Source organism: Pongo abelii, chromosome 5 (assembly GCF_028885655.2).
Source record: "Pongo abelii isolate AG06213 chromosome 5, NHGRI_mPonAbe1-v2.0_pri, whole genome shotgun sequence".
NCBI lineage: Eukaryota > Metazoa > Chordata > Mammalia > Primates > Hominidae > Pongo > Pongo abelii.
Window position 1 is genome coordinate 7,850,309 of NC_071990.2, and position 27,044 is coordinate 7,877,352.

At 42.2% G+C, this 27,044-nt stretch overlaps 1 protein-coding gene across 1 annotated transcript; it reads left to right on the forward strand.

Annotated features, from left to right (window-relative positions):
- The first annotated feature begins 23,623 nt into the window (after nt 1-23,623).
- On the forward strand, nt 23,624-25,819 carry LOC100444466 (phosphatidylinositol 4-phosphate 5-kinase type-1 alpha). The gene is given in 3 exon segments (XM_063725328.1): nt 23,624-25,254; nt 25,301-25,428; nt 25,431-25,819. Coding segments are annotated over 3 exon segments (1,800 nt in total). The 5' UTR covers nt 23,624-23,650; the 3' UTR covers nt 25,499-25,819.
- The last annotated feature ends 1,225 nt before the right edge of the window (nt 25,820-27,044 follow it).

The window sequence follows — 27,044 nt, forward strand, 5'->3', positions numbered from 1 at the left end:
CTCATTTTCCTTTCAGATCTTACAATCTCCCACTTTAGGAACTGAAATTCTTCGGAATTTCCTGTGATTATGTTTTCTATTGTTACGGGAAGGAAAATTATCTTTAGGGTTAGACAACATGTAAAGTTGAATACTGAATTCAACAGAGATCTTAAAATACAAGTCCAGGAATGAAAAGGATTAAGAATGTACACTGGGCATAATTAATGTAGACTATAACTAGGTTCATAAAACAATTGTAAAAATTGTCTTTGAAGAGAAAGTTTATTAACTTCATTTTAATATTCACAATACAGATTCAAGACATTTTATGGAAGAAAAACCACAAAGTTCTAATCCTCCTTAAGAACTAGGATGTGTCTCTTCATTGCTCACAGGCTGTGAATTAAGCTTTCAATTCATTCAACAGTGAGTACCTACTATGTGCCAAAAAATGTTGCCAGCAGTGGGAATGTTCCAGAGAATGCCCTTGTTCCCATGGGGTTTACAACCTAGTGAGGGAGACAGTTAATGTACAATAAAGAAATAAGTACAAGATCTTTATACAACATTATAAGATTAAGCAGTGCCGAATGTTAAGAACAAAATAAAACAGGGCAGCATACATTTATCTAGTATAGTTGCTGCTTTGGCATCCATTTTGGGTCTGAGGTAAGTTATTGAAACCCGGTCGTACCCTGTCACCTTTGGTCTAGCTAAAATGTTCCCTCCCTGTGTGGTTGTTTGTGATACAGCCTGCTTGCTCTTCACCCCACAGCTGCTGACCACAATAAAACCTAATGATCAACACCAGAGTGGTGTAAGTTCCCCCTTTTGCACATTTTTAAATTTAACTAATTAATTAATTTGTTTGTTTGTTTTTTGAGATGGAGTCTCGCTCTGTCACCCAGGCTGGAATGCAGTGCTGCGATCTAGGCTCACCGCAACTTCTGCCTCCCAGGTTCAAGCAATTCATCTGCCTCAGCCTCCCAAGTAGCTGGGATTACAGGCGTGCACCACCACACGCTACTATTTTTTTTTTTTTTGTATTTTTAGTAGAGACGGGGGTTTTACTTCGTTAGCCAGGCTGATCTCGAACTCCTGACCTCAAGTGATCCACCAGCCTCGGTCTCACAAAGTGCTGGGATTAGAGGCATGAGTCGCCGTGCCCAAGCACACGTTTTTTTAAATTAGCCAATCCACAACCCCCATGGGAAACCCTAAGGGATAACGTCCACGGATCTTAATAAAGGCATAATCCCACAGGTCCTCTCTCTCTCTCGCTCTCCCCTCTTTTTACTCCCCTCCCTCCCTTACTCCCCGCTCCCTCTCCCTGGTTGAGCTCTCTGACACCCCTGGACTTTTCCTTAGCCTCCTGTTGGTAGCGCTGACATTTCCGGGATCTGTAAGTTATACAGTTCTTCTGTTTCAGCCATTTTGGTTTCATCCCCTCATTTTGTGTCACTTGATGGACACACGTGAACCTAGCTCCCCCACCCCACGCTGTTAGGGCTCTCCCAGAGAGTGGCTTCTTGGTTTTTGGCGTGTGTGTGTGTGTGTGTGTGTGTGTGGTGTGTGTGTGTGTGTGTGTGTGCGCGCGCGTGCGCCGCAGTCTCGCTCTGTCGCCCAGGCTGGAGTGCAGTGGTGCGATCTCGGCTCACTGCAACCTCCGACTCCCGGGTTCACGCCATTCTCCTGCCTCAGCCTCCTGAGTAGCTGGAACTACAGGCTCCCGCCACCACACCCAGCTAAATTTTTGTGTTTTTAGTAGAGACGGGGTTTCACCGTGTTAGCCAGGATGGTCTGGATCTCCTGATCTCGTGATCCGCCCACCTCGGCCTCCCAAAGTGCCGGAATTGCAGGCGTGAGCCACCGCACCGGGCCAGGTTTTGGCCACTCTCAAAGTGGAGACCTCAAGACCAAATTAGAAAGAACCACAGCGATGGAACTCACAACACAGGGTAATGGGATAAAGAGAGAAAGGGAGACACTTCGACATCCCTGTATTAGCCTTGACGGCTCAATTCATCAAAAAATACAGATTGAATATATAAGAAATACATATAAAAATGAAAAATATAATTAAAAGTACACATTACTTCATCATAACTTAAAAAATTAAAAGCTAATTAAAAATTTTTGGTTAAAAAGCTATTTAGAAAATGTTTAAAAACTCAGTAAGTGGTTAAAGGAGAAAATTAACACTACAGTTACAATTATTTAGAAAAAATATGAGAAAATTTAAGTAAAATTATAGGAGACAAATTTTGCTCCTTGAGGCAAAGATTTTCACAGATTTCCCAAAAATAACATAAAAATCACTTACCATAAAAGAAAAATTTGATAAATTGGACTTCATCAAAATTAAAAACTTTTGCTCTTCAAAATAAACTGTTTTTTGGGAAGCTGAAGAAAATGTGCATTATCTTGATTGTGATGATGGTTTCAGTGGTGTATATATGTCAAAATTCATCAAATTGTACACCTTAAACATATGTAATTTATTGTGGTCAACTATACGTCAATAAAGTTGCAATGAAGAACTGGAAATAAAGGCACCATGGCAACTAAATACTATTTTTTTGTTTTGAGACAGGGTCTTGCCTGTCACCCAGGCTGGAGTGCAGTGATGCCATCATGGCTCACTGCAACCTCTGCCTCCCGGCTCAATTGATCCTCCCCCTCAAACTCCCCAATAGCTGGGACTATAGGTACGTGCCACCATGCCTGGCTAAATTTTGCTCAGTACAACTTTTCAAACATGAATTAATTGTTGAGAAAATTAAAAGGCAAGCCATCAACCAGGAGAAAATATTTGTAATTAATGAGTCTGGCAAAGCACTTAAATTTAGAAAATATAAATAACTCTTAGTATTCAACGATGGAACAAACAACACACAACCACACAGCCCATAAACTAAAGAGATCGGCACTAACCCCCGAAATGTACAAATGACCAAAAATAACATGAAAAGATGCTCACTATCTTTAGTCATCAGAGAAATGCAACTTAAAACCACAAAGAGATACCATTATACCGAACCGAGAACAGCTAAAAATAAAAAGACTACTAATAATCTCATTTATATACAGAATCTAAAACAAAAACCAACTCATAGAAACAGAGAGGAGAATGGTGGTTGGCAGGAGTTGTGGGTAGGGAAATGGGGAGGTGTTGGTCAAAGGGTACAGAGTTTCACTTACAAAATAAGTAAGTTGGCCGGGTGCAGTGGCTCACACCTGCAATCCCAGCACTTTGGGAGGCCGAGGCAGGCAGATCACCTGAAACCAGGAGTTCAAGATCAACCTGACCAACACGGTGAAACCCCATCTCTACTAAAAATACAAAAATTAGCTGGGTATAGTGGTGCACGCCTATAATCCCAGCTACGTGGGAGGCCGAGGCAGAGAATCGCTTGAACCCAGGAGGCGAAGGTTGCAGTGAGCCAAGATCAGAAGATCACGTCACTGCACTCCAGTGACTCTATCTCAAAAAAAAAGTAAGTTCTAGAGACCTAATGTACAGCACAGTAACTGTAGTTAATAATAATGCATTATATGCCCGAAATTTGCTGAGAGGAGGTCTTAAGTATTCTCACTGCAGGCGCACACATGCACACACACCCCGCAAAAGGTAACTATCTGAGGTAATGAATATGTTAATTAGCTTGTGATAATCATTTCACAATGTATACATGTATCAAAAATCATGTTGTACAACTTGAATTATATAATTTTTTATAAATTATACCTCAATAAAGTTGAAAAAAACTAGGTTCAAGTTATAAAACATAGATATGTATAAGGATGTGAATATGTATATAAGCAATCAATATAGGAAAAATACATATACACAAATATATGCACATATACATTTCCTATTGAAAAGATGACAGCACCACATCCCTCTGTCTTGTCAAAGCAGTGCTTAGTTAAGAACACACCCCATCTACCACCAGGCAATTCAGGAAAAACAATGAGTGCTTTGTTTTTATGAGGAGAAGGTAATGTATATAGTCTGCCACAATAATTTTCTGCTGTCTGCTTTTTTCATACTTACAACTACTCTGATAACTCTTTCTAGAACATTCTCAGAATTAGTTCTAACCAAGCTCTAGCCCGAATGCCACTTTTACCTCTCAAATAGACTGCTTTTCCTACTGCCTGGACATCAAAAATGTCCAAATCAGTGACCAAGAAATGGAAGAACACTTTTGAGTGACTGAGGAAGGGAAGAAATTAAATGAGCCAAGTCAGAACTCTCTTTAAGGTGAAGGTGAATGGGAAGCATTGGGAAAAATCATTACCACTTTTATGAAATGTATACATTTAAGATTATTTGTTGTTTTTGCCAGACTCCTTCCAGGCAAAGCATACATTTATAAATGTTTAAGTGTATTTTTTTTAAGTTCATTGCAGCTATGGAAATTGTTCCATAATGTGGAAGCCCCTGCCAAGTTTCCAGCTTTCAGTTTCCCGAGATGTATAATAATAATAATAATTATTATTTTTTTGAGATGGAGTCCCACTCTGTTGCCTAGGCTGGAGCGCGATCTCGGCCTACTGCAAGCTCCGCCTCCCAGGTTCACGCCATTCTCCTGCCTCAGCCTCCCGAGTAGCTGGGACTACAGGCGCGTGCCACCACACCTGGCTAATTTTTTTGTATTTTTAGTAGAGATGGGGTTTCACCATGTTAGCCAGGATGGTCTCTATCTCCTGACCTTGTGATCCACCCACCTTGGCCTCCCAAAGTGCTGGAATTACAGGCATGAGCCACCGCACCCAGCCAGAATTATATTATTATATTATTTTGATTAAATGATTTGGCTCCGTTTCTTCTGTATTAATGTTGATGTATCTTTCAGTGCATACTTGATACTTAAAAAAAAAAAAAAAGACGACCAATACCAAGTGTTGGCAAGGATGTGGAGCAACTGAAACTCTCCTGTACCACTGGTGGGGATATAAAATAAAACATCCATTTTGGAAACGTTTGGCAGTTTCTTACAAAGTTAAGGATGCACTTAATGTATGATTTAGCAAATCTGCCCCCAGGATTTTGCAAAAAAGAGATGAAAACACATCCACAAAAGACTTGTCTATGAATATTCACAGCAGCTTAATTCAAAATAGCCAAAGGTGGAAACAACTCAAACGTCTATCAGTGAGTGAATGCATACACAAGTTGTGGTATGTTCATACAGTAATAAGATGCTACTCAACAATAACAATAAAAGAACTGTTGATATACAGAACAACATAGATGAATCTCAAAAACAGGCTGAGTGAAAAAGGTCAGATACAAAGATTCCACTTATGTATGCATGGTTCTACTTCTAGCAGCTTTCTGGATGGATGGAAATGTTCTGTACCTCGACTAGGGTGCTGGTACGTGGATTTATACATTTGTCAATACTCATCAAACTGTTAAGTGTACACATCTTAGTGTACATAAATTATACCTCAATAAAGTTTATTTAAAAACACAAAAAGCAGCCATTCTGTTACAGCTCATCGTGTAGGAAAGACATGTACACAATTTTGATGTGCTTGTGATAATTACAGTGTAAACCGTGTTAAGAGCGCAAGCATGAAGAATATAAGCACACACCTTCATATAGCCAAATCCACAGATTTTAACTTGACAAATTGACCTTAAAAACATTTTGAGTCTTTGCTTAAAATTTTTCAGATACTCAAAATGGATAAAACTGGAAGACAGGTTAGGTTTTGATTATTTTAACTATTAGTAAATCCACAAATAATTTATATTAGACACCTGCTATGGTCTGAACATTTATGTGCCCCCAGAATTCCTACATTGAAGCCTAATCCCCAATGTGATGGTATTAAGAGGTGATTAGGTCCTGAGGGGGATTAGTGCCCTCATGAATGAGACTAGGGCCCTTACAGAAGAGGGGGCTTTTTTGCCCTTGTATCGTATGAGGGCACAGCAAAAAGCCACCATTTGCAAACACCACCCTCACCAGACACTCAATCTGCTAGTCCCTTGACCTTGGACCTCCAGCCTCCAGAACTGTGAGAAATAAATTTGTGTTGTTTATAAGCCACCCAGTTTATGGCATTTTGTTATAGCACCCAAACTGACTAAGATAACACCATAGCAAAAACCAAAAACGTGGCTGCAGGATGTCATGGTGGCTGTGGAGGTGGATTCTAATACTGGGTCCACCACACTGGCTGCACAGCCTTGGGCCAGCTATGAAATCATTCTGAGCTGTAGCTTCCTGTCTACTTTGTAAGTTTGTGAGGGCTAAATTAAATGAGAAAACCTATGTAATGCTTTTAAAACAGTGGCTGTTGGCCAGGTGTGGTGGCTCACGCCTGTAATCCCAGCACTTTGGGAGGCCGAGGTGGGTGGATCATTTCAGATCAGGAGTTCGACACTAGCCTGGCCAACGTGGTGAGACCCCGCTTCTACTAAAAATACAAGAATTAGCCAGGCGTGGTGGTGGACACCTGTAGTCCCAGCTACTCAGGAGGCTGGGGCAGGAGAATCTCTTGAAATTGGGAGGTGGAGGTTGCAGTGAGCCAAGATCATGCCGCTGCACTCCAGCCTGGGTGACAGAACAAGACTCTGTCCAACACCCCCCCAGAAAAACAGTGGCTGTTATTAAATAAGCCCTCAACATAAATATGTAATGCTATTACTATTGTCACGGGACGTTTGGATGAGTTCTGTCTGGGAAGGCAGGTGCTCCTAGTACAGTCCTATGCCTGCCCTTCCTGAGTTTGCAAATACAGAGAAAAATACACAGGAATTACCAACCCCATCAAATATATATATTCAGATCCACACATCCACCATCAATGTCTTTAGGAATACGTAACAGGAGTACCATACAGCTAAACTTCTCAGGTGGGAGTATCACCTAATGGATACCATCCCAGTATTCCCATCAGAGGAAAAGGGGCCAAAAGGGATCAGGATTGAAGGGAAGCGGGAGGTTGAAAGCAAGTGAGAGGGCACTGAAAGAAGAGGGTTGGAGCACCACAATTTGAGAGACAGAGACAAATTAGAATTCAGAAGGAGGACAAGTACGTTGGTGAGGGAATTTGAAAAAACTTGATATAAAAATCTTCACTGAAATCAGTGTGTTCCATCTAGGGATACGACACATGAAAGATTCTGTAGCCTCTCTACTCGCTATGCCTCCCATCAGGCACACAACTATTTCCAGTGCATAGAGAGAAATTTCAGCCCAATAAAAGAAAGAACCCTCTAACAGCCAGAAGTGTCCAACATTGGAACCAAGAGCCCCAGGAGTGAATGAACCTGGAACACTAGTGGGGGGCTCTACCCGGAGCCTTAATTCCCTGTTGATAGAGCAGTCTTGGGACTTGCTGGCTTGTTTATTTCTACTTCTTGCACTGATACTATTCTCTTGAATGTAATATGTTTTCTACAGGCAACTTTTCATTATTTACGAGCAGGCTATTCTTGATGAGTGGTTAACAAAGTCTTTATAGAGCAGGCGATACCCTAGTAGTATAGCTAGGGTAGTGTTCTGGCTTGGGAGGCAATTCCTGTTGACTTTCTAACTTCCTGTGTGAATTCATCGGGGTATAGCTATCAGTTTGGCAGGAGCTCGAAGGAGAAACACCTGAAAAGAATCCCAGCTTATCCTTAGGATACGCCCCTGGGAATGCTCTGTACATTTCTATTTCTCTCCACTTCCATTTCTCAGTGTAACAAGTGAGATGGGGAAGATGGGAGAGAGAGCCTTGCCAGGCCATACGAAGTGATGGTCCAGTATGGCATGGGGAATGGTGAGCACAAGGTGAGTGGAAGGAACAGAACAGGAAGTGAGAATGAAATTTTGGAACTTCTAGACAAAAGGATTTGCATACAAGTATTTTATCATCTATTAAATTAAGTTAGATTAAACACATTATTCTGATGTATCAATGCAGATGACTAGAAATGGACGTACCTGTATTTCAGATGAGTTACTATTAAGGACTACAACAAAAGTGTATCTTTAAGCCACAGTTGAGACTTAAAAAAATATCTGTTCATAAAATATTCTGAGCAAGTTGCCTTTGGTGCTGAACATACTCATATTTGGTCTCAGTCCGAAAGTGATTATTTTCCCCTTGCATGACTTAATAATAAGGCATTCAGTCACCTAGGGGCTGCTTATAAAAAAGCAGCAAATGCCTGCGGAGTGCTCCTGGCTCCCAGCATTCTTCCCAGGTCACTGTCACTGCGGTGCTGGTGTGCTCCCCACCAAGATGCCCAAAAGCAGAAGGCCTCACGGAGGGCAGCCGGGCTGCCTGTGACCTGTGTACCATAAAAATAGACTCAGTCGCCACCTACATAAACAGAGGGAGGGTTAGTTAGGAAGAGAGAGAGGAGGGGAGGGAGAGGGAAAGGGAGGCAGTGAGAGGCTGAGCCGTGGAAGGTAAAGGAGCAGCATCAAAAAGGCTCAATCCTGAGCTATCACTTCAGCAGGAAACTCGTATGGCCCCCAGAAGCTCTCCTGGGGACACTAAGGGGACCTGTGTCCCCAAAAGAGCTTCTGGGGGCCATATAAGGGGAGGATGCAGTAACCTGATCATGTGGTTTTATCACACTGGCCCCCAGAAAGGACATCAGGGCTCTCAGGGCAGAAGGCTTTCCTGATGTGAATAGCAAACTCAAGCTGGACATATTTTGCCCCAATTTCTCTGATTTCAGAACTTGACTTAAGATCCAATGCTGCCTCCTCAGAAAGGCCTTTTCTTTCCAATCTAAGCTACACACCACCTCCCATCACTCTCTATCACCTTAGCCTAACATTGTTTTTATAGCCTTTATCACAATCTAAAGTTATCTTGTATATCTGTTTACTTATCTGTTGCCTCAGCCTCTAGACTGGGATTTTGCAGAGGATGGGTGCCATGTTTTGTTAAACACTGCTCTATCCTGATGCTAGAACAGTACCTGGCCTGGAAGAGGCACTCGAGACTGGATAAATGAATAAACAAAGGCTCAAATGAGTGAGTGGATGCACTAAAGAAGTAGGCCAGGAAATGTTGCTTTGAGGGATGTATAGAATAGATGAACAAAGAAAAAAAAGAAAGAAAAGGAAAAAAGAGATCAGCTTGTTTGTAACCTGCAACCACCAGGAAAAAAGAGATCAGCTTGTTTGTAACCTGCAACCACCTACTGTCTGCCAAGTCTTCCTGCCACTCCCATGCTACCCAGCCACCCTCCAGGTTTAAATGCAAAAACCTGCTTTGCAAGATATCTAGTGGCAGTTTGGTGAGGACCCAGGGAGCAGTTCCCTCAAACACTACTACTGGCGATCTTAGATTCAGAAGGGCTGAGGATGACTAAATTTGTATTTGCAATTCAACTATAATCTAGCCCAGAAATTCTTGACATACTGGAATCTCTGGGAGAAAGGACAAGTAAAGAAGTATATAGAGCTTAACATGACCCAGATTCTAACTGCTTTGTTTGCTTTGGGACTTTTAACACTTTTTAAGCAGAAGTATGTTCAAAAAGGCTAGAAAGTAATCTAAATAGTGCAGTTAGCAGTCAGACAAGACTTATACAAAATCTTAATAATAAAAGAGAGTCAAGGGTTAATCTAAAACTTGGAGCTCTCATGTCCAGGAGGGCAGTGGTTTTTATTGATCATGGGGAACTTGGGAAGCTAATTTGGGAAGCTAATTTGGGACATGACACTAAGCATAACTTGAAAATTGCTGAAGTTCAGATGACAGCAACATATGCTGCAAGACTGCAGTAGCCTGTAAGTAAGCCAGTAGAAAGGTAAGAGTTGGAGCCACTAATAAGAATCTTATACAAAATCTGTATAATGTGGTATAATGGAGACCATAGATCTAGTTTTTATTCCCTGTTCCTGGGGCAGAACTTCAAAAGCCCTTGGAACTTCCTGAATGACACGAATTGTTATGCTAATGAGGTGATCCATGGTGGCCCCTAGGTAGCTTCAAGATGGGGGCTGGTCACCAGAAAGACCAACTGTGTGATTAGAGTGTTGGAATTCTTAGCCAGTCCAACCTCCAGGGAGAGGAGAGGACAGGTAGAGACTGAGTTCAATCTTGTGGCCAATGATTTAATCAATCACATCTATATGGTAAGGCCCCAGTAAAATCTCTGGATACCGAGGCTCAGTAGAGCTTCCTGGTTGGTGAACAACTCAGTGATGTCCTGGGAGGGTGATGTGCTCAGATTCCATGGAGGAGGGCATGGACACTCTCCATCTGGGACCTTCCCAGACCTTACTCTATAAGTCTCTTCCATTTGGCTGATCTTGAGTTGTATCTTTTATAATGAGACTGTAGTCATAAGTATAGTGGTCTCCTAAGCTCCCATTCTTACCATGTGAGATGCCTGCTCCCCCTTCACCTTCCACCATCACTGTAAGCTTCCTGAAGTTTCCCCAGAAGCTGAGCAGATGCCCGGTGCCACGCTTCCTGTACAGCCTGCACAACCATAAGCCAATAAACTTCTTTTCTTTATAAAATTACCCAGGCTCAGTTATTTCTTCATAGCAATGCAAGAATGGCCTAATGCATAGAGCCTGAAAACATTGCTTGTATATGCACATATGCATTACACAATAGTTGCCAGGATATACAGGGAATTTCAGAGGCCTACCTTCAAGTGGAAACATTATTGAATTTTATATTTTATTTCTTACCATTCTGAGTCATTAACTGTCAGTAATTAAGGAATTCTAAATGTTATAATGGATAATAATTTTGCTTACATCTTATTCAAGAAATGTAGAGTAGGATGATCACTCTTGTATGTGACATTAAGTATATGTATCACAGCCACTTAATCAAAAATAAAAAAACCTAATCTTTAAACTTTAATATGTGAAATTACAGGCTCTGAGGAAATCTAGAAAAATTACATCTCTGTTTAATTCTTGAAACTCTTTATTCCTTTAATTTTAAGACATCACTAATTTTAAGATGATGACAGACTTTGGGGGAGCTGGGGAGAAAAGGAACACTCGCTCATGAAATACAGATGCTCCTCGACTTACAATGGGGTTACATCCCAATAAACCCATTGTAAGTTGAAAATACCAGATGTTGAAAATGCATTTAATACACCTAACCTACCAAACATCATAGCTTAGCATAGCCTACCTTAAGCATGTTCAAATACTTACCTTATCCTACAGTTGGGCAAAAATCTTCTGGTAATGCAATACACTGTTGAGTATTAGTTGTTTAGCCTTGTGATTATATGGCTGATTGGTAGCTGTAGCTCACTTGTGCTGCCCAGCATCCAGAGAGATTACTGTACTGAATACTCTACAGAATACGGTATTGCTAGTCCAGGGAAAGAGCAAACTTTAAAATTTGAAGTACAGTTTCTACTGAATGCATATCACTTTCACACCACTGTAAAATTGAAAAATCATTAAATTGAACCATCATAAGTCAGGGATATTTATATAGTGGAGTATAAATATCCACTGTAAGGTATTATTCCGCTTCAGCAAAGGGAGCACGTAAAAAAATTGAGTGCACCTTATATTTCAGAAAATACAGTAATATGGTAGGAATTCAGATTGTCTTTACTTCTTTTTAACTTTCGGATGATTTGCCTTAAATATGTTGAATGTAATCACTTTTACCTTACACAATTTTCTTTTCCAAAAATATGGTGGTCTGAAAGCAGAACTGTATTTATAATAAAATGTCCAGATTCGGGGTAAAGTGGCTGAGATAAGACAAGGGCCAATTTCATTCTATAATAAGCAGTCTGAAAACTTTAAAAAAATACTTAATTTTCTACATTAACTGAATTTTGGAAGGCAATTTTTCACTAACCACATCTTAATACATTATAGACTAACAGAAACTAGCTTTTTCTCATATATACATGTAAAGTGCAGGCCTTCTATGGAGCAAGGAGACTTTATTCTCCCACTGGGCACCATTTTACTGTGTGGAGAAAACCACTGACAACAAGACACTGTCATCAAGCCTGTACAGTGTCAGCTTAATGGACATGAAAATAGGGGGAAATGGGAACAATAGCAAAGGATGTAAATACTCAGAGTGATTTCTATGCAGAAGCTGGTAGCAAATAACAGAAACACCGAGGCCTCTCAGGGCAGCAGCTCATGGAACGGCCCCTGATCCCGATGCAGCAAGCGATGGATGGTGGGTCGCTTTGCCAGCAGCCACCTGCAACCCTAGGGCTTCTAGACAATGGCATCACTTCCCACCTGTCCCCTAGATGGCTGGCCCAAAGGAGGCAGTATCCACAAAATTCATGATTATATTTTTATGGCTCTGTGAACGAAAATCCCCTCATAACAAGTAAGTCAATCTTCTCTCTCTCTGATCTTGAACTTTCTTTGGGTTATCTATGTGAAATTAGCAAACCACCCAGTGCAAGAAACGGCACTATTGAGTTCAGATGGCGAATCACAGCCTTGCTTAGACCAAGAGACTAAGAACACTACAAGCAAAGTGTGTGGTCCTTACCCAAGCCTAAGCAAACTAGCTAAGCTTCGCCTTAACTTGCTAGAAACATGCTGAAAATAGGTTGTATGATCAGGCTTTGATCGAGGTAAGACTCACACTCTGATGAGGTCCCTCTCTTCAGGAGGTTTAAGTCATCAACATTTAAAAACAAACCTATCCACATATTATGAAAAAAGGGTGCTGTAAAATCTGAAGTGAAGAACATTCTGCCTTTCAGTAGATGACCTAATTAACACAATACCATGATAGATGCCTGATAAATACTTCTGGAGATGATGCTGATTATTTTATAGTGCTGTCCAAAAGTGAGTAGGTGTTAGGTCGGGGGAAAAAATATACAGCCGTCCCTTGGTATTGGTGGGGGATTGGTTCCAGGACCTCCAGTGGATACCAAAATCTGTGGCTGTTCAAATCCCTTAGAGAAAATGGCGCTGTATTTGCATAAAATCCATGCACGTCCTCCTGATATCCATTAAAAATCTCTAGATTACTTCTAATACTTAATACAATCTAAATGCTACGCAAATGGTTGTTATGCTGCCTTGATTCTTACATGTGTTATTATTTGTTGTTGTATTGTTAGTTTTAATTGTTTTTTTCGGAAATTTTTTGTTTCTCCAGACAGAGTCTTGCTCTGTCGCCCAGGCTGGAATGCAATGGTGCGATCTCAGCTCACTGCAACCTTCACCTCCCGGGTTCAAGAGATTCTCCTGCCTCAGCCTCCCAAGTAGCTGGGATTACAGGCATGCATCACCATGCCAGGCTAATTTTTGTATTTTTAGTAGAGACAAGGTTTCACCATGTAGGCCAGGTTGGTCTTGAACTCCTGACCTTGTAATTCACCTGCCTCGGACTCCCAAAGTGCTGGGATTACAGGCATGAGCCACTGCGCCCGGCCTTTTCTGAATATTTTTGATCCACAGTTGGTTGAATCTGCAGATGGGAAGCCTAAGGGTAGGGAGGGCCGACAGTACTGTATTTATACATGGTGTAATTAAGTTACTTAGTACTGACATGGGAGCTTTCAGGTTGAATTGTAAGTCATTATGTAAATATTAACTATGTATCAAAATTCTTATAACAAGGCAGGCTATGGCATTTGCTTTGAGTCAGTGTTGAAGAACAAGCTCTGTGACTTTGGAAAATGATGAAACAGAACTCATCTTCCTTACTCCCCACTGTCCTTGAGTTAATAATGGTTAATAACACTGACGTTGCCATTCAGGACTTACATTGTACTTTAGCGGTTAAGTGATTTATAGTACAATACTGAGCTTGTAATGAAAACAATCACTATTTTAGTTATTATAAAAAATGTCTATGAGACCATGAAAGGCATTTTTATCACAAGTTTACAACAGAATCTTTCAAAGGTGATGGCTACCTGTGCATCTAATGACTTGGGCTAAAGAAGCCTGCAAAGCAGTGTAGCCCATCTCTACATCTAAATGGTGCAGGGCAGGTGAGCCCCAAAGTGGGACTTAGCCCACGAGGGTTCTTGGCTTTGCCCAGGAAAGAATTCAAGGGCATGCTGGAGGTAGACAAAAACAGCTTAACTGAAGCAGCAGTGTTATACCTCCATGACTGCTCCTGCAGATCCAGGCAACCCCATAAGTGGAGAGGAGCAGCTCAGGGCAGCTTTGCAGTCATATTTATACCCACTTTTAATTATATACAGACTAAGGGATGGTTTATGCAGAAATTTCTAGGAAAGGGGTACTAACTTTTGGGTCATCAGATCATTGCCATGGAAAGGAGCGATAACGCCCGGATGTTGACATGGCAATGGTAAACTGACATGGCACACTGGTGGGCATGTCTTATGGAAAGCTGCTTCCACCCTGGTCCTGTTTTAGCTAGTCCTTAATTTGGTCCAGTGCCTGAGCCCCGTCTCCAGAGTTGGGTCCCACCTCCTACCTCATAAAGGCAAGGTTAGTGAGTGGAACAGTTAACACTAGTTTCAGAGGCTCTTTAGGCAGCTCAAAACAAGCAGGTCCAGTCCTAGGCTATTCTCAATTGCCTCTGTAGGTTATCAACCCCATCCTTTGAGAGTCAAGGATGTGTCAACCATCAAGAGAATGATTTATGTGACAATCAAACCCTCACCCTGTCAGATAATCATGGATTTTTTTTTCTGAGAGGAATGGACAGTGAGCAAACTCTTCAAGATGAGTTGATTGCATTAGTTTTTTTAAAAAGTTAATAAGTACTCTTAAGATGACAGCAAGGAGTAGGGGGAAAAGTTAAGTACTCTTTATGTGACCCAGGAGTAAACGAGATCCTTTTGGCAAACCTCAGAATGTTGGATGCTGTTGGCAGCATGGACCGGGCAACCAGGAAACCACGTGCTAATTGGCTGCTTCATCCCTTTTTCCTTTTCTGCGTCTGCCAGGTGGGGCCCTGAGTTCAGAGCACGTCTGGCTCTCTGCGGCATCCTGCCTGTTATCTCTGTCTGGCAAACAACCACTCCATGCTCCCCGAACTTCAGAGCCTTCCAGGGCACTGATGATAAGTTATTCTCAGCCCGCTGTGCCAAAGGTTTTTTTGGCTGAGGGACTGAGGAAGACCATTGTTGTCGCTGGCTGTTATCTCTCGAGCCGACTCCACTTGGCAGAGGCACAAGTCCATCTCTCTGGTGTGGAACAAGGCACTGGGCTCTAGATGAGTCAACACGTTAATAAACAAGAGGCATGGAGGAAATAGCAGCCAGTCTTGAAAACAGAAAAAAGAAACATTTTGAAGTGTACTGGATGCCGAGATGTTTGTCCTCCATAGTGCAATCCTGCTTTATCTCACTCCACAGCCTTCCTACCAAAGAAATGGGGAAGTTAATAGTTTATCAAATGAGAATCGGCTGTAGTGTTTATGCATAACTTACATAGCATGGAAAGTATTTTTTGGTGCTGGGGGTACTGTTTTCTTTCATTGCAAATTTATATCTTTGTCATTCATCTCCCTTTTTGTCAGACTACATATTTTAGGAAGTCTTCTGTCTACCAAGACGTTTATTGTCTCCTGAACTTATCCCCATGCCATCAGGGAAACCACCGCAACTGTGGCTCACCAGTTCCCGGAGTGAGATAAAAAACAGCAAGCTTTCCCCTAATGTAGACAGAGAAGCAGGATGGAAACCCTGCTCTGGGGAAGGTCCTGTCCCTGAAGCAGAAGACCAGGGCAGAGGGAGAGCATGCTGTACCACACATGTGTTCCCTGCAAGCACAGCGTGGTGCTGTCAAGTAAACACTGGCCACAGCAACCAAGCAGCAGCAAAGCCCTGCCTCTCAGCACCTGCGTGAGTCACTGTGCTGGCTCACACCAGGTGCACCAACACCACACTCTGGTGATTTAGCAGGAACCCACAGATTCCACATGAGACGGGAGCTTAACTGTTGAAAACACAGTGTGTCGCCATTAGGATTCTTGGGGAAATGCAGGTGGAGGAAGCCAACTCTAGTCCCAGGGCAACCTTTGCTTCCAGAGATCCCGAATGCCCAAGAGTGTTCCCTGAGCTTGCTCTGGATTGGGAACACAAGGGAGACAGGACTTCCTAGGGTGACACACAGACACCTCGTAATAATCCTGTGTTGACAGTCATAAGGTGACCGTACCTCTGCTTCCTCCAGAAAATCCTGGTTTTGTCCTGCTGTATGTATTAGTGACACCTACTTTCATGCTCAAAAGGTGTCTTCATGTGGATGACAAATGCTCCTCTTGTCAGTCCACTCCCTCATGGAACTAAAGATCAGCTTCACTGATGCCACAGCTGCACTATTAGGGCCACTTACCACCTGTACTTTATTTCAGCAAATGCCTGTTAAGCACCCGTGGGGCATCCCCTTTGCTTCCCACTGTGCTTGGCAAACCAGACAACATGAATAGATGGTCCTCACCACAAGCCTTAGTCTAGTCAGAGAGACAGACACCTCAATAGATGACTACACGGCCCTGTGTTAAATGTGACAGCAGAGGCACACACAAAATAGGACTGCAGTGTCTCCTCTCAACGTCAGTTTACCGTCCGCTCACTTGGAGAGTTATCTAGGGGATGTCCCAGCTTGCCAGTGGGGACGGCAGTGCTGGCGTCAGCAGCGTGAGCAGACAGAAACTCAGAAAGCCATGGAGTAGGCGTGTTTCTTGCTGTGCTTTGGGAAGTGTCATCAGCATCTGGAGAGCAGAGTGCAAACGGGGACACAGAAGTGCTCACTTTTTCCCCTAAAGATATGCACAATTTTGTAATTTAAATATTTACTTCTGTTAGTGCTTAGCTACTACAGAACACAAAATAAATCCTCTCTAAAGAAGCTAAGATCCAGGTGTCTTAGTCAATTTAAGCTGCTATGACAGGATACTATGATTTGGGTGGCTTATAGAAAACAGAAATTTATTGCTCACAGTTCTGGAGGCTGGGAAGTCCGAGATCAAGGTCCCGGCAGATTTGGTGTCTGGTGAGGGCTGCTTTCTGGTTTACAGATGGCACCTTCTCACTGTGTCCTCATGTGGTGGAAGGGGGAAGGCAGCTCTCTTTTATAAGGGCATTAATCCCATTCATGAGGTGTCCACCCTTGTAATCTAATTGTCTCCCAAAGGTCTACCTTCTCATACTGTCACCTTGGGGCTTAGGATTTTTCTTTTCTTTTCTTTCTTTCTTTTTTTTTTTTTTTTTGAGGTGGAGTCTCATTCTGTTGGCCAGGCTGGAGTGCAGTGGTGCAAACTCAGCTCACTGCAACCTCCGCCTCCTGCGTTTAAGCGATTCTCCTGCCTCAGCCTCCCAAGTAGCTAGGTCTACAGCCATGTGCCACCATGCCCAGCTGATTTTTGTATTTTTAGTAGAGACAGGGTTTCACCATGTTGGGCAGGCTAGTCTCGAACTCCTGACCTCAGGTGATCCACCCATCTTGGCCTCCCAAAGTGCTGGGATTACAGGCATGAGCCACCTCTCCTGGCCAGGGGCTTAGGATTTCAACATGTGAATGCAACATGTGACCAAGACACTAATGACAAAACTGCTACAATCAAAGCATGCAGTCCTTACCCAAGCCTAAAGAATCTAGCTAAACCTCACTTTAGCCAGCCAAAACTCGCTGAAAATATGTGTATGACAGCCAGTGAACATGACTTTGATTGAGGTAAGACTCACACTCTGATGAGGTTCCTCTCTTCAGGGGATTTAAATTACCAACATGTCAAAACAAACCTATCCACATATTACAGAAAAAGGGATGCAAATATTCAGACCATAGCACTAGGCATGGAGTTTAGGATTAAAAAGGAAAACTTCTGCTGATTCTATTTTTACCCATGCCCACTGGAGGCAGACCCTCCTCTCAGCAGTCTTTAGCACTGATGCAAAATTTGTAAAGCACTGAGTTTTCTCATTGTCTTTTGAGTGGCTGAGTGGATATGCCTGCATTTTAAACTTTGTTCATTTCATGCACTTTCTACGTAGAACATCTGATACGGTTTGGCTCCATGTCTCCACTCAAATCTCATGTTGAAATGTAATCCCCAATGCTGGAGGTAGGGCCTGGCGGGAGGTGATTGGATCATGGGGGTGGTTTCTCATGGTTTAACACCACAGGGCCCTTAGTGCTTTTGTCACAATAGTGAGTGCTCATGAGATCTGGTTGTTTAAAAGTGTGTGGCACCTCCCGCTTCTCTCTCTTGCTCCTGCTCTGGCCATGTAAGACATGCCTGCTCCCGCTTCGCCTTCCGCCATAATTGTAAGTTTCCTGAGGCTTTCCCCAGAAGCTGAGTGGATGCCAGCATCATGCTCTGTGGAACTGTGGACCAATTAAGCCTCTTTTCTTGATCAATTACCCAGTCTCAGGTATTTCTTTATAGCAATGCGAGAACAGACTGATACAACATCCCTCTCCCTCTTTTTCACTTGTGGAAAGGTGCCAATCCAAAGAACAAACAGAGAGGGAGACTCTCTAAAAGACAATTATGTTTATTCGGGAATAGGGCGTTGTAATGGGAATATGCACGCCATAGTCAAGTATGTGCGAATTCAGGGAGATTAATTTAAAAGGCTTTTAAAGGAAAATGAGGATTACATAATTGTTTTGAGATAATTATCCATGGCTACAAGGATCAATAGCAAGGATAGTGCCAGTCTGAGGCTAGACAGGCAGTTGCTAGGCAGACGTCTTCACAGAAGTGTTTTTGTGTGTGTTAGGGTTGCAAGGGCCTTTGTACAAGGTTGTGGTTTTGGCAAAGTCTTTTGTGGTAGTTCTTGTTATCAGGCATTCATGCATGAGTACCCTGCATTCATGGCCTTCCTCAGCTCTATTTGCCAGGGCTTTTAACACAAATGACTCCATTTTGATTCTGACGACTTTCACAATGGCAAATCATGAGACCAATTCACAGGTCAACTCCTTAAAAAAAACCAATCCCTGATCCTACGAGGCAGGACTGGTCCTAATCTTATTCTGTATATTAATCCTTGATAGCACTCGTAATATGTTAGTGAATTGTCTATAAGTCATTGTCCACAGTTAGACTCTCAATTCTTGGAAGCCAAGCACTGTCTCTGATTCGTTTTTCTAATTCTAGCATTTAGCATACAGTTCAGTAAATATTAAACACTAGTTTGGATAAACATAATCATAGTTTTAAAAAGTGCACAGCTCAATGAATTATCCAGAGAGAATACACCTGTGTAACTATCACCCATGTCAAGAGTTAGAAAATTAGCAGCACCCCAGAAGCGCCACCTTGACCCACCTTCCAATCCCTGTATACTTCCGTCTCTTAAAGGTAGCTGCTATTTTGTCTTCTACCACTACCAGGTATTAGTTTTACTGTTTTCAACATTATATAAATGAAACCATATAGTATATTTAATTTTACGTTCAACTTCTTTCACTCAATATTATGTTATATATTATCTATATATATATCTATATTATTGTAGGCAGCTGAGTTAGTTCATTTTGGGAGGCTGTATAGTATTCCACTGGATGAATATACCACAATTTATCTACTCGACTCCTGTTGGATATTTATTTCCAATTTGAGGCTTTTACATATTATGCTCTTATAAAGTCTTATATGTGTTTTATAATATACATGGACACAATTTCTGTTAGAAATGAATTTTCCAGGTCTTTGGGCACAGCTCTGTTCAGCTTTAGTAGATGGTGCAAAACTTTTTTTCAAAATGTTGTGCCAGTTTATACTCCCAACTGTACTATGTATGTTTCCATTGCTCTGTCTCAAAAAAAAATTAAAATAAACAAACCTAGCTATTAATATTTTAATAAAAGCATTTAGTTGCTATGTAGTTAACGTATGTCTTGATATATTGGGGTTTACACCCTCCTAGGCTTCATGCTTCTCTTGCCTATTCTAGTTCCTTCTCCTGTACCTCCTCCCCCTTCCATTTTGCTTTCTTTTGAATTAACTTGGTATTTTAAAATAATTTTCTCCCATTAATCTAGCATTTTACAATTTTTCATTACTTTTTAGTAATTTCTTTACTTTTCATTACTTTTTAGTAATTACACCATGCAGGCCAGGCACGGTGGCTCATGCCTGTAATCCCGGCACTTTGGGAGGCCAAGTTGGGCAGATCACTTGAGTCCAGGAGTTTGAGACCAGCCTGGACAACATGGTGAAACCCATCTCAACTGAAAACCCAAAAATTAGCCAGGTGTGGTGGTGGGCGCCTGTAATCCCAGCTACTTGGAGGCTGAGGTAGGAGAATCGCTTGAATCTGGGAGGCAGAGGTTGCAGTGAGCCAAGATCAGACCACTGCACTCCAGCCTGGGCAACAGAGCAAGACTCCTACTCAAAAAAAAAAAAAATTAATTTTAAAAAACAAAGCTAACATCATTAACACTTTTACTTCAAAATGCAAAGGACTTTATAATACTTTAATTTTGTTTAGATCCCTCATTTTTGTTGAGACTTTAAACAATTATGTTTCTAAACTCCAAAGCATAGCATTAATATCATTTTTTGAAGAACAACATTCATTTGGATTTACTCATTTATTTACCCCATTTCTCTCGCTCTCCATTTCATCCCCCATCTCTAAAAAATTAGAGTCATTTTTCTCTTGCCTGAGAATGTTCTTTGGTGTTCCCTTTATTACAGGGATGCTTCTGGTAAATTCTCTCAGTTGTTGTTTACCTGAAAATGTCTTTGTTTCCTTGTCAATCTTGATAGTTCTTTTTGCTAAGGATAGAATTCCAAAATTCAAAGACTTTATTCTTCTGTCTTCTATTATTTCTGTAAAGAAGTTAGTTGTCAGTCTTATGATTCATTCTTTGAGGATAATCTCTCCTCACCTACCACCTCACTTTGTTTGCTTTAAATTTTCTCTTTGCCTTTCAGCAGAATTTTACTATCATTTTTGTTTTTATCTTACTTGATGTTTACAATGATTCTTAAAACTATGACTTTAAGTCTTTCATCAATTTTGAAAAATTCTCAGCCATTATCCCTTGAAATGTTGCTTCTGTCTCATTTTCTCTCTCCTTTCCTTCCAGGACTAAATGTTACATTCTTTCACTGTATTCCCTATCTTTTCTTTTTTATGTATTTTCTTTCTTTTCTTCCTATCCTTTTTGTTTGTTTGTTTTGTTTTTGTTTTTGTTTTTTGAGATGAAGCCTTGCTCTGTCGCCTAGGCTAGAGTGCCATGGTGCAATCTTGGCTCACTGCAACCTCTGCCTCCCAGGTTCTAGCGATTTTCCTGACTCAGCCTCTGGAGTAGCTGAGATTACAGGTGGCTGCCACCACGCCTGGCTAATTTTTGTATTTTCAGTAGAGACAGGGTTTCACCACGTTGGCTAGGCTGGTCTCAAATTCCAGCTTTCAGTGATCCACCCACCTCAGCCTCCCAAAGTGCTGGGATTAGAGGCATGAGTCACCACGCCCAGCCTCTTTTATGTATTTTCTAAACTTTTATTTTTCTATGTTTCATTCTAGATATTTTCTTCAGATTTTCCTACTCCACTCCTTCTCTCTTTAGCTGTCTCTAATCTGTCATAAATCTTATCCATTGAGTTTTTCTTTTGTTATCATAATTTTTAGTTGTAGAACTTTGTTCTTTTATAGCATTTCTAGTTCTCTGCTTAAGTTGCCAATCTTGTCTTTTATTTCTTTAAATATATTAATCAGTGTTACTTTAAAATCTGCATAAGAGAATGACATTACTGGGATATGGCAGGATCCCCTGTGAGTCCATTTCTATTGTCTATCATTTCTCCTGGTATTCAGTCACATTGTCTTGACTCCTTATGTACATAATAATAACTGCCTGAATTCTGGACATTACACATAAAAAATGAGAGAGATTTAAGGTCTAGGAGAATCTTATTAATATATTTCTCCAAAGAGGAATATAAATTTGCTCTTTACAGACATCTAGGGATATTACCCATCTCAATTATCTTGATCCCACCAGGGATTGAGGTGATTCGCAGCTGAATTGCAGTGTCTGTGAGGAATGGTCTATTTCTATACACATTTACTCCCATGCTATATAGCCTTTCAGGGTCTCAATCCAAAGTTTTGGGAAGTTTACCAGACAATTGCTGTATCAGACCCCAAACTCAGTTTTTTGTTCCCTAATCCACTGAGTTTGTCAAAAATTCTGCTAAGCTTATCAGACTCTCAGCTACCTCTAATGGAACATGCAGAGGTCCCTAAGGAAACAGTGGGCCCAAATGCTCACCTCTCTGTATTTCTTTCTTTTCCCAGATCTCAGTACTATAATTATTCACTAACTTCTTAGGACTCCAATGTATCCAACCAAATTTTTTAAAAAATTTGTTCTCTGAGGAAGGTTGGTTTAAATTGACTAGTCTGCCATAAACAAAAGCAAATCTCCATTATAAATATTTTATTATCACAAATACTTGTCCATTCATGAAAGTATGCTGGGGGCATAGCAGCACACAGAATAAATTTCATATAAATTAAGTGTACAATTTTTCTGTCTCATTAGAGAATATATTTGCGGCATTATTTATTAGCATGTCATTATCATAGGTTTTGACAGGATGGTAGGGAATAAATATTATTCCTTAATTCCATAGGTTTTAGAGTATGGAGGGATCATGTAAATTCACCTAAACTCCTCTCTTCCCATTTCATAGAGGCAGTAATAGAGCCCCAGGGATGTTGAGTGACTTATCCAAGATCAAACAATCAGCTAGTGGCACAAGCAGATTCTTAAATCAGTCATCACACTTCCTAGAGCTATGAGGTCTTTCTTCCATAACACTGGTGTTGTTTGAGAAAGCTTCTATACATGAATTGGAATTTCAAGTATGTTTCTGATACTAAGAGAGAAGTGAGGCTAGAGGACCCGAGATGATAGGGCATTCAAGTCATTAGGTGCAACTTGAAAAAAAAAAAAAAAAAAAAAGGCTTAGTTAGGAATGGGTTGATAGGTAAAGAAACTGATGGATCGGCTGGGCACAGTGGCTCACGCCTGTAATCCCAGCACTTTGGGAGGCCGAGGAGGGTGGATCACCTGAGTTCGGGAGTTCGAGACCAGCCTGACCAACATGGTGAAACCCCCATCTCTACTAAACATACAAAATTAGCTAGGGCGTGGTGGAGCATGCCTGTAATCCCAGCTACTTGGGAGGCTGAGGCAGGAGAATCGCTTGAACCCGGGAGATGGAGGTTGCGGTGACCTGAGATCGTGCCACAGCACTCTAGCCTGGGCAACAAGAGGGAAACTCCGTCTCAAAAAAAGAAAAAAAAAAAAAAAAGAAAGAAACTGATGGATCGAAGCGGCTGGGTTGGGCGACAAACAGGTCGTGGGTAGGGAGGACAGAGAGGCGGCGTTCGCTCCTCTGGGACTTTTCATGTCTCGTTTTTTTTTTTTCCCAAATGTGTCTTGGTCTTGACGCAGGGTCCAAGCAGTCCTCTTGAGCTTACTCTTTTGTGAAAGGGGACAGTCTCCTCTGTGGAAAGCGGTTAAACTTGTGGAGGGGGTGCGAGACGGGCATTCTCCCCCATGCCAGGCGAATGGTGCGGCCTCCAGCCGGTCCAGCATCCGGCTCGACGACGTGTCTGAGGGAGGCCCCGGGGGGGCGGGGAGGTGGCCCGCAGAACGCGGATTCTGTAAAGACACGTGGAGAAGATTCGACTCCGAGAACAGGAAGAGGCAGATGGAAAGAGAGCCAGGCGACTGACGGGGAGGCGGCTGCCAAGATGGCGTCGGCCTCCTCCCAACCGTCGTTGGCGGTCGGTTTTTCATCCTTTGATCCCGGGGCCCCTTCCTGTACCGCGTCCTCAGCATCTGGAATCAAGAGCCCCGTGGCATCTGAGGTGGCTTATGCCTCTGGCAAGCCCATCAAGAAAACAGGCCATCGAGGTGTTGATTCCTCAGGAGAGACAACATACAAAAAGACAACCTCATCGGCCTTGAAAGGTGCCATCCAGTTAGGCATTACTTACACTGTGGGGAGCCTGAGTACCAAACCAGAGCGTGATGTCCTCATGCAAGATTTCTACGTGGTGGAGAGTATCTTCTTCCCCAGTGAAGGGGGCGACCTGACCCCTGCTCATCACTACAATGACTTTCGTTTCAAGACCTATGCGCCTGCTGCCTTCCGCTACTTCCGGGAGCTATTTGGTATCCCGCCCGATGATTACTTGTGCTCCCTCTGCAGTGAGCCGCTGATTGAACTCTGTAGCTCTGGAGCTAGTGGTTCCCTGTTCTATGTGTCCAGCGACGATGAATTCATTATTAAGACACTCCAACATAAAGAGGCGGAGTTTCTGCAGAAGCTGCTTCCGGGATACTACTTGAACCTCAACCAGAACCCTCGGACTTTGCTGCCTAAATTCTATGGACTGTACTGTGTGCAGGCAGGTGGCAAGAACATTCGGATTGTGGTGATGAACAATCTTTTACCAAGATCCGTCAAAATGCATATCAAATATGACCTCAAAGGCTCAACCTACAAACGCCAGGCTTCCCAGAAAGAGCGAGAGAAGCCTCTTCCCACATTTAAAGATCTAGACTTCTTACAAGACATCCCTGATGGTCTTTTTTTGGATGCTGACATGTACAATGCTCTCTGTAAGACGGTGCAGCGTGACTGTTTGGTGCTGCAGAGCTTCAAGATAATGGACTATAGCCTCTTGCTGTCAATCCACAATATAGATCATGCACAAGGAGAGCCCTTAAGCAGCGACACTCTTCAAGTGTCAGTTGACACTCAAAGACTGGCCCCCCAAAAGGCTCTGTATTCCACAGCCATGGAATCCATCCAGGGAGAGGCTCGACTGGGCGACACCATGGAGACCGATGACCATATGGGTGGCATCCCTGCTCAGAATAGTAAAGGGGAAAGGCTTCTGCTTTATATTGGCATCATTGACATTCTACAGTCTTACACATTTCTTAAGAAGTTGGAGCACTCTTGGAAAGCCGTGGTACATGACGGGGACACTGTTTCAGTGCATCGCCCAGGTTTCTACGCTGAACGGTTCCAGCGCTTCATGTGCAACGCAGTATTTAAGAAGATCCCCTTGAAGCCTTCTCCTTCCAAAAAGTTTCGGTCTGGCTTATCTTTCTCTCCGCAAACGGGCTCCAGTGGCAACTCCTGCATTACTTACCAGCCATTGGTCTCTGGGGAACACAAGTCACAAGTGATAACAAAGGTGCAAGTGGAGCCAGGTGTTCACTTTGGTCGTCCTGATGTTTTACCTCAGAATCCACCTTTGGAGGAAATCAGTGAGGGCTCACCTATTACTGACCACAGTTTCTCACCTGTAGTTGGAAAGACTTTGCATATGCTAACTACAAGTACAACCTTGGAAAAGCTTGAATGTACAGAGTCAGAATTCACCCATTAAGCGCAAAGCCTCAGAAGACCTGGAACAAGATTCTGCCTCTCTGCGATCCCAAGATGTCAGCCCTTGCCCCAGCAATGTTGAATTTTCTTCTACTTGGTCATCAAAAAAGGAGTGTAAAAGAAGCAAGGTGCGCTCTCCATCTTCTTCCTGAAGAAGAGCCTCCTCTCCTTCTCTGTCCTCATAAATGGGCATTAGTGCTTCGGACAGTTAAGGACCACTCCATCCTCTCCACAGCATCCCCTCCACTCCAGAGTTGGGTGGCACAGATTTTCAACTGGCTAACCTTGGCTTCCACAACTGAATTTTTTTCAGACCCCCATTCTTCATGCTGGAAATGAGATTACTGGACTTGGCAGTTTTCTTTCCCCTCATCTTTCACCAGGAACTGGACTCTTAATTTCCTCAGGACAGACTAGCTGGCACATTATCCCCACCTTAGTTCTTTCTCTCTGATCCCTGGAAGAAGACCCCTGTAATCTCTGTATAGGTTTTTGGGGGATAAGGGTGTTTAACCACCTCCCAACTTTTTTTTTTTTTTTTTTTTTTTTTTTGCCCCTGAAAAAAGGAAAAAGCGCACAGCACCAAATTTCAAGCCAGTTTCAGATCAAAAATCCAGCAGTGTTGATGAGATGCCTATCCGTAGGGTTCCCTCAGAAGAGCCACGGTGTTTGTGTAGAGAAAAGTAGTGATTGCTCTGCCAGAAGCAGCTCCTCTTTAAACTCCTCCTCTCTTGATGAAATTTCTTAAGGCTGAAGGAATGGAGAGAGTGGGACGTGGGGTAATCTTTACCCCTTTTGTTAAAACATGAGGCAGCCATGGGTTGGGAGATCATAGCCCTTCCTAGGCAGAATCCTATTCACTGCCAGGCTATAATGATTATTACTGTTTTGCAATTTGAAATATATTCTGGTTGCTTTTCTAAATATGAAGACTTACCAAATGAATTTTAGATCATTCTCCAAAGGAGATTTTTTTGCTCTTCCCATCTTTTTCCAACAGTGTTCTCCTGTTTGTGGTGCTAAGGTGAAGAGGGGACACCTCTGTCTGTTTAACAGGCAGTCCGTATCTAAGAGGCCAGCAAATATTTTCTTAAATTCATGGGGAGACAGTGGATTCTTGCCTCGGTGAGGTCATTGCTATGCCATATGTCCTACCCCCGTCTTCACGCAGAGAAGTTGGAAATGGGGGCTACATATGCCCTCTCCTCCCCACCTACAAGAGTTGTGGCTTTCCATCTGATCCTTCCACTGTTGTCAGAAGAAGGGGGCCTGGTATCTCAGGCATATTGTTGAATTCCTGTTCTATCCCTTCTCTATCCCACCCTGCCTTGACAGTAGGTTAGCCCATACCCCAAATAACTTTCTATATTAGACACCCCCAGCCAGTTTCTGGCTGCCTGTCTTTGCTGCCATGTTCTTTTTTACAAGAAGAAACAATTCTTGCTATTTTTTTCATAATTTACTATTTATGATGTATTTAAGTGTTTTATTAAGGACAGAGTTCTGTAAGGGGTGGGAGAGAATATTTGAGGGAGGGCTGGGTCTTAGGGAAAGGAATGGGGAATCAACATTTTAATGAAGTGTCTCTATTTGCCTCTACTTTGTATCGTTCAGAAAAGGCAAATGCAATATAAAAGTGATATATGGTTTTAATGTAATAAACTTTTATCAGTTATTTAGAAAAAGAAAAGAAACTGATGGATCATTTTGATAACAATGAAGAAAGGAGACAGGGACAAGGA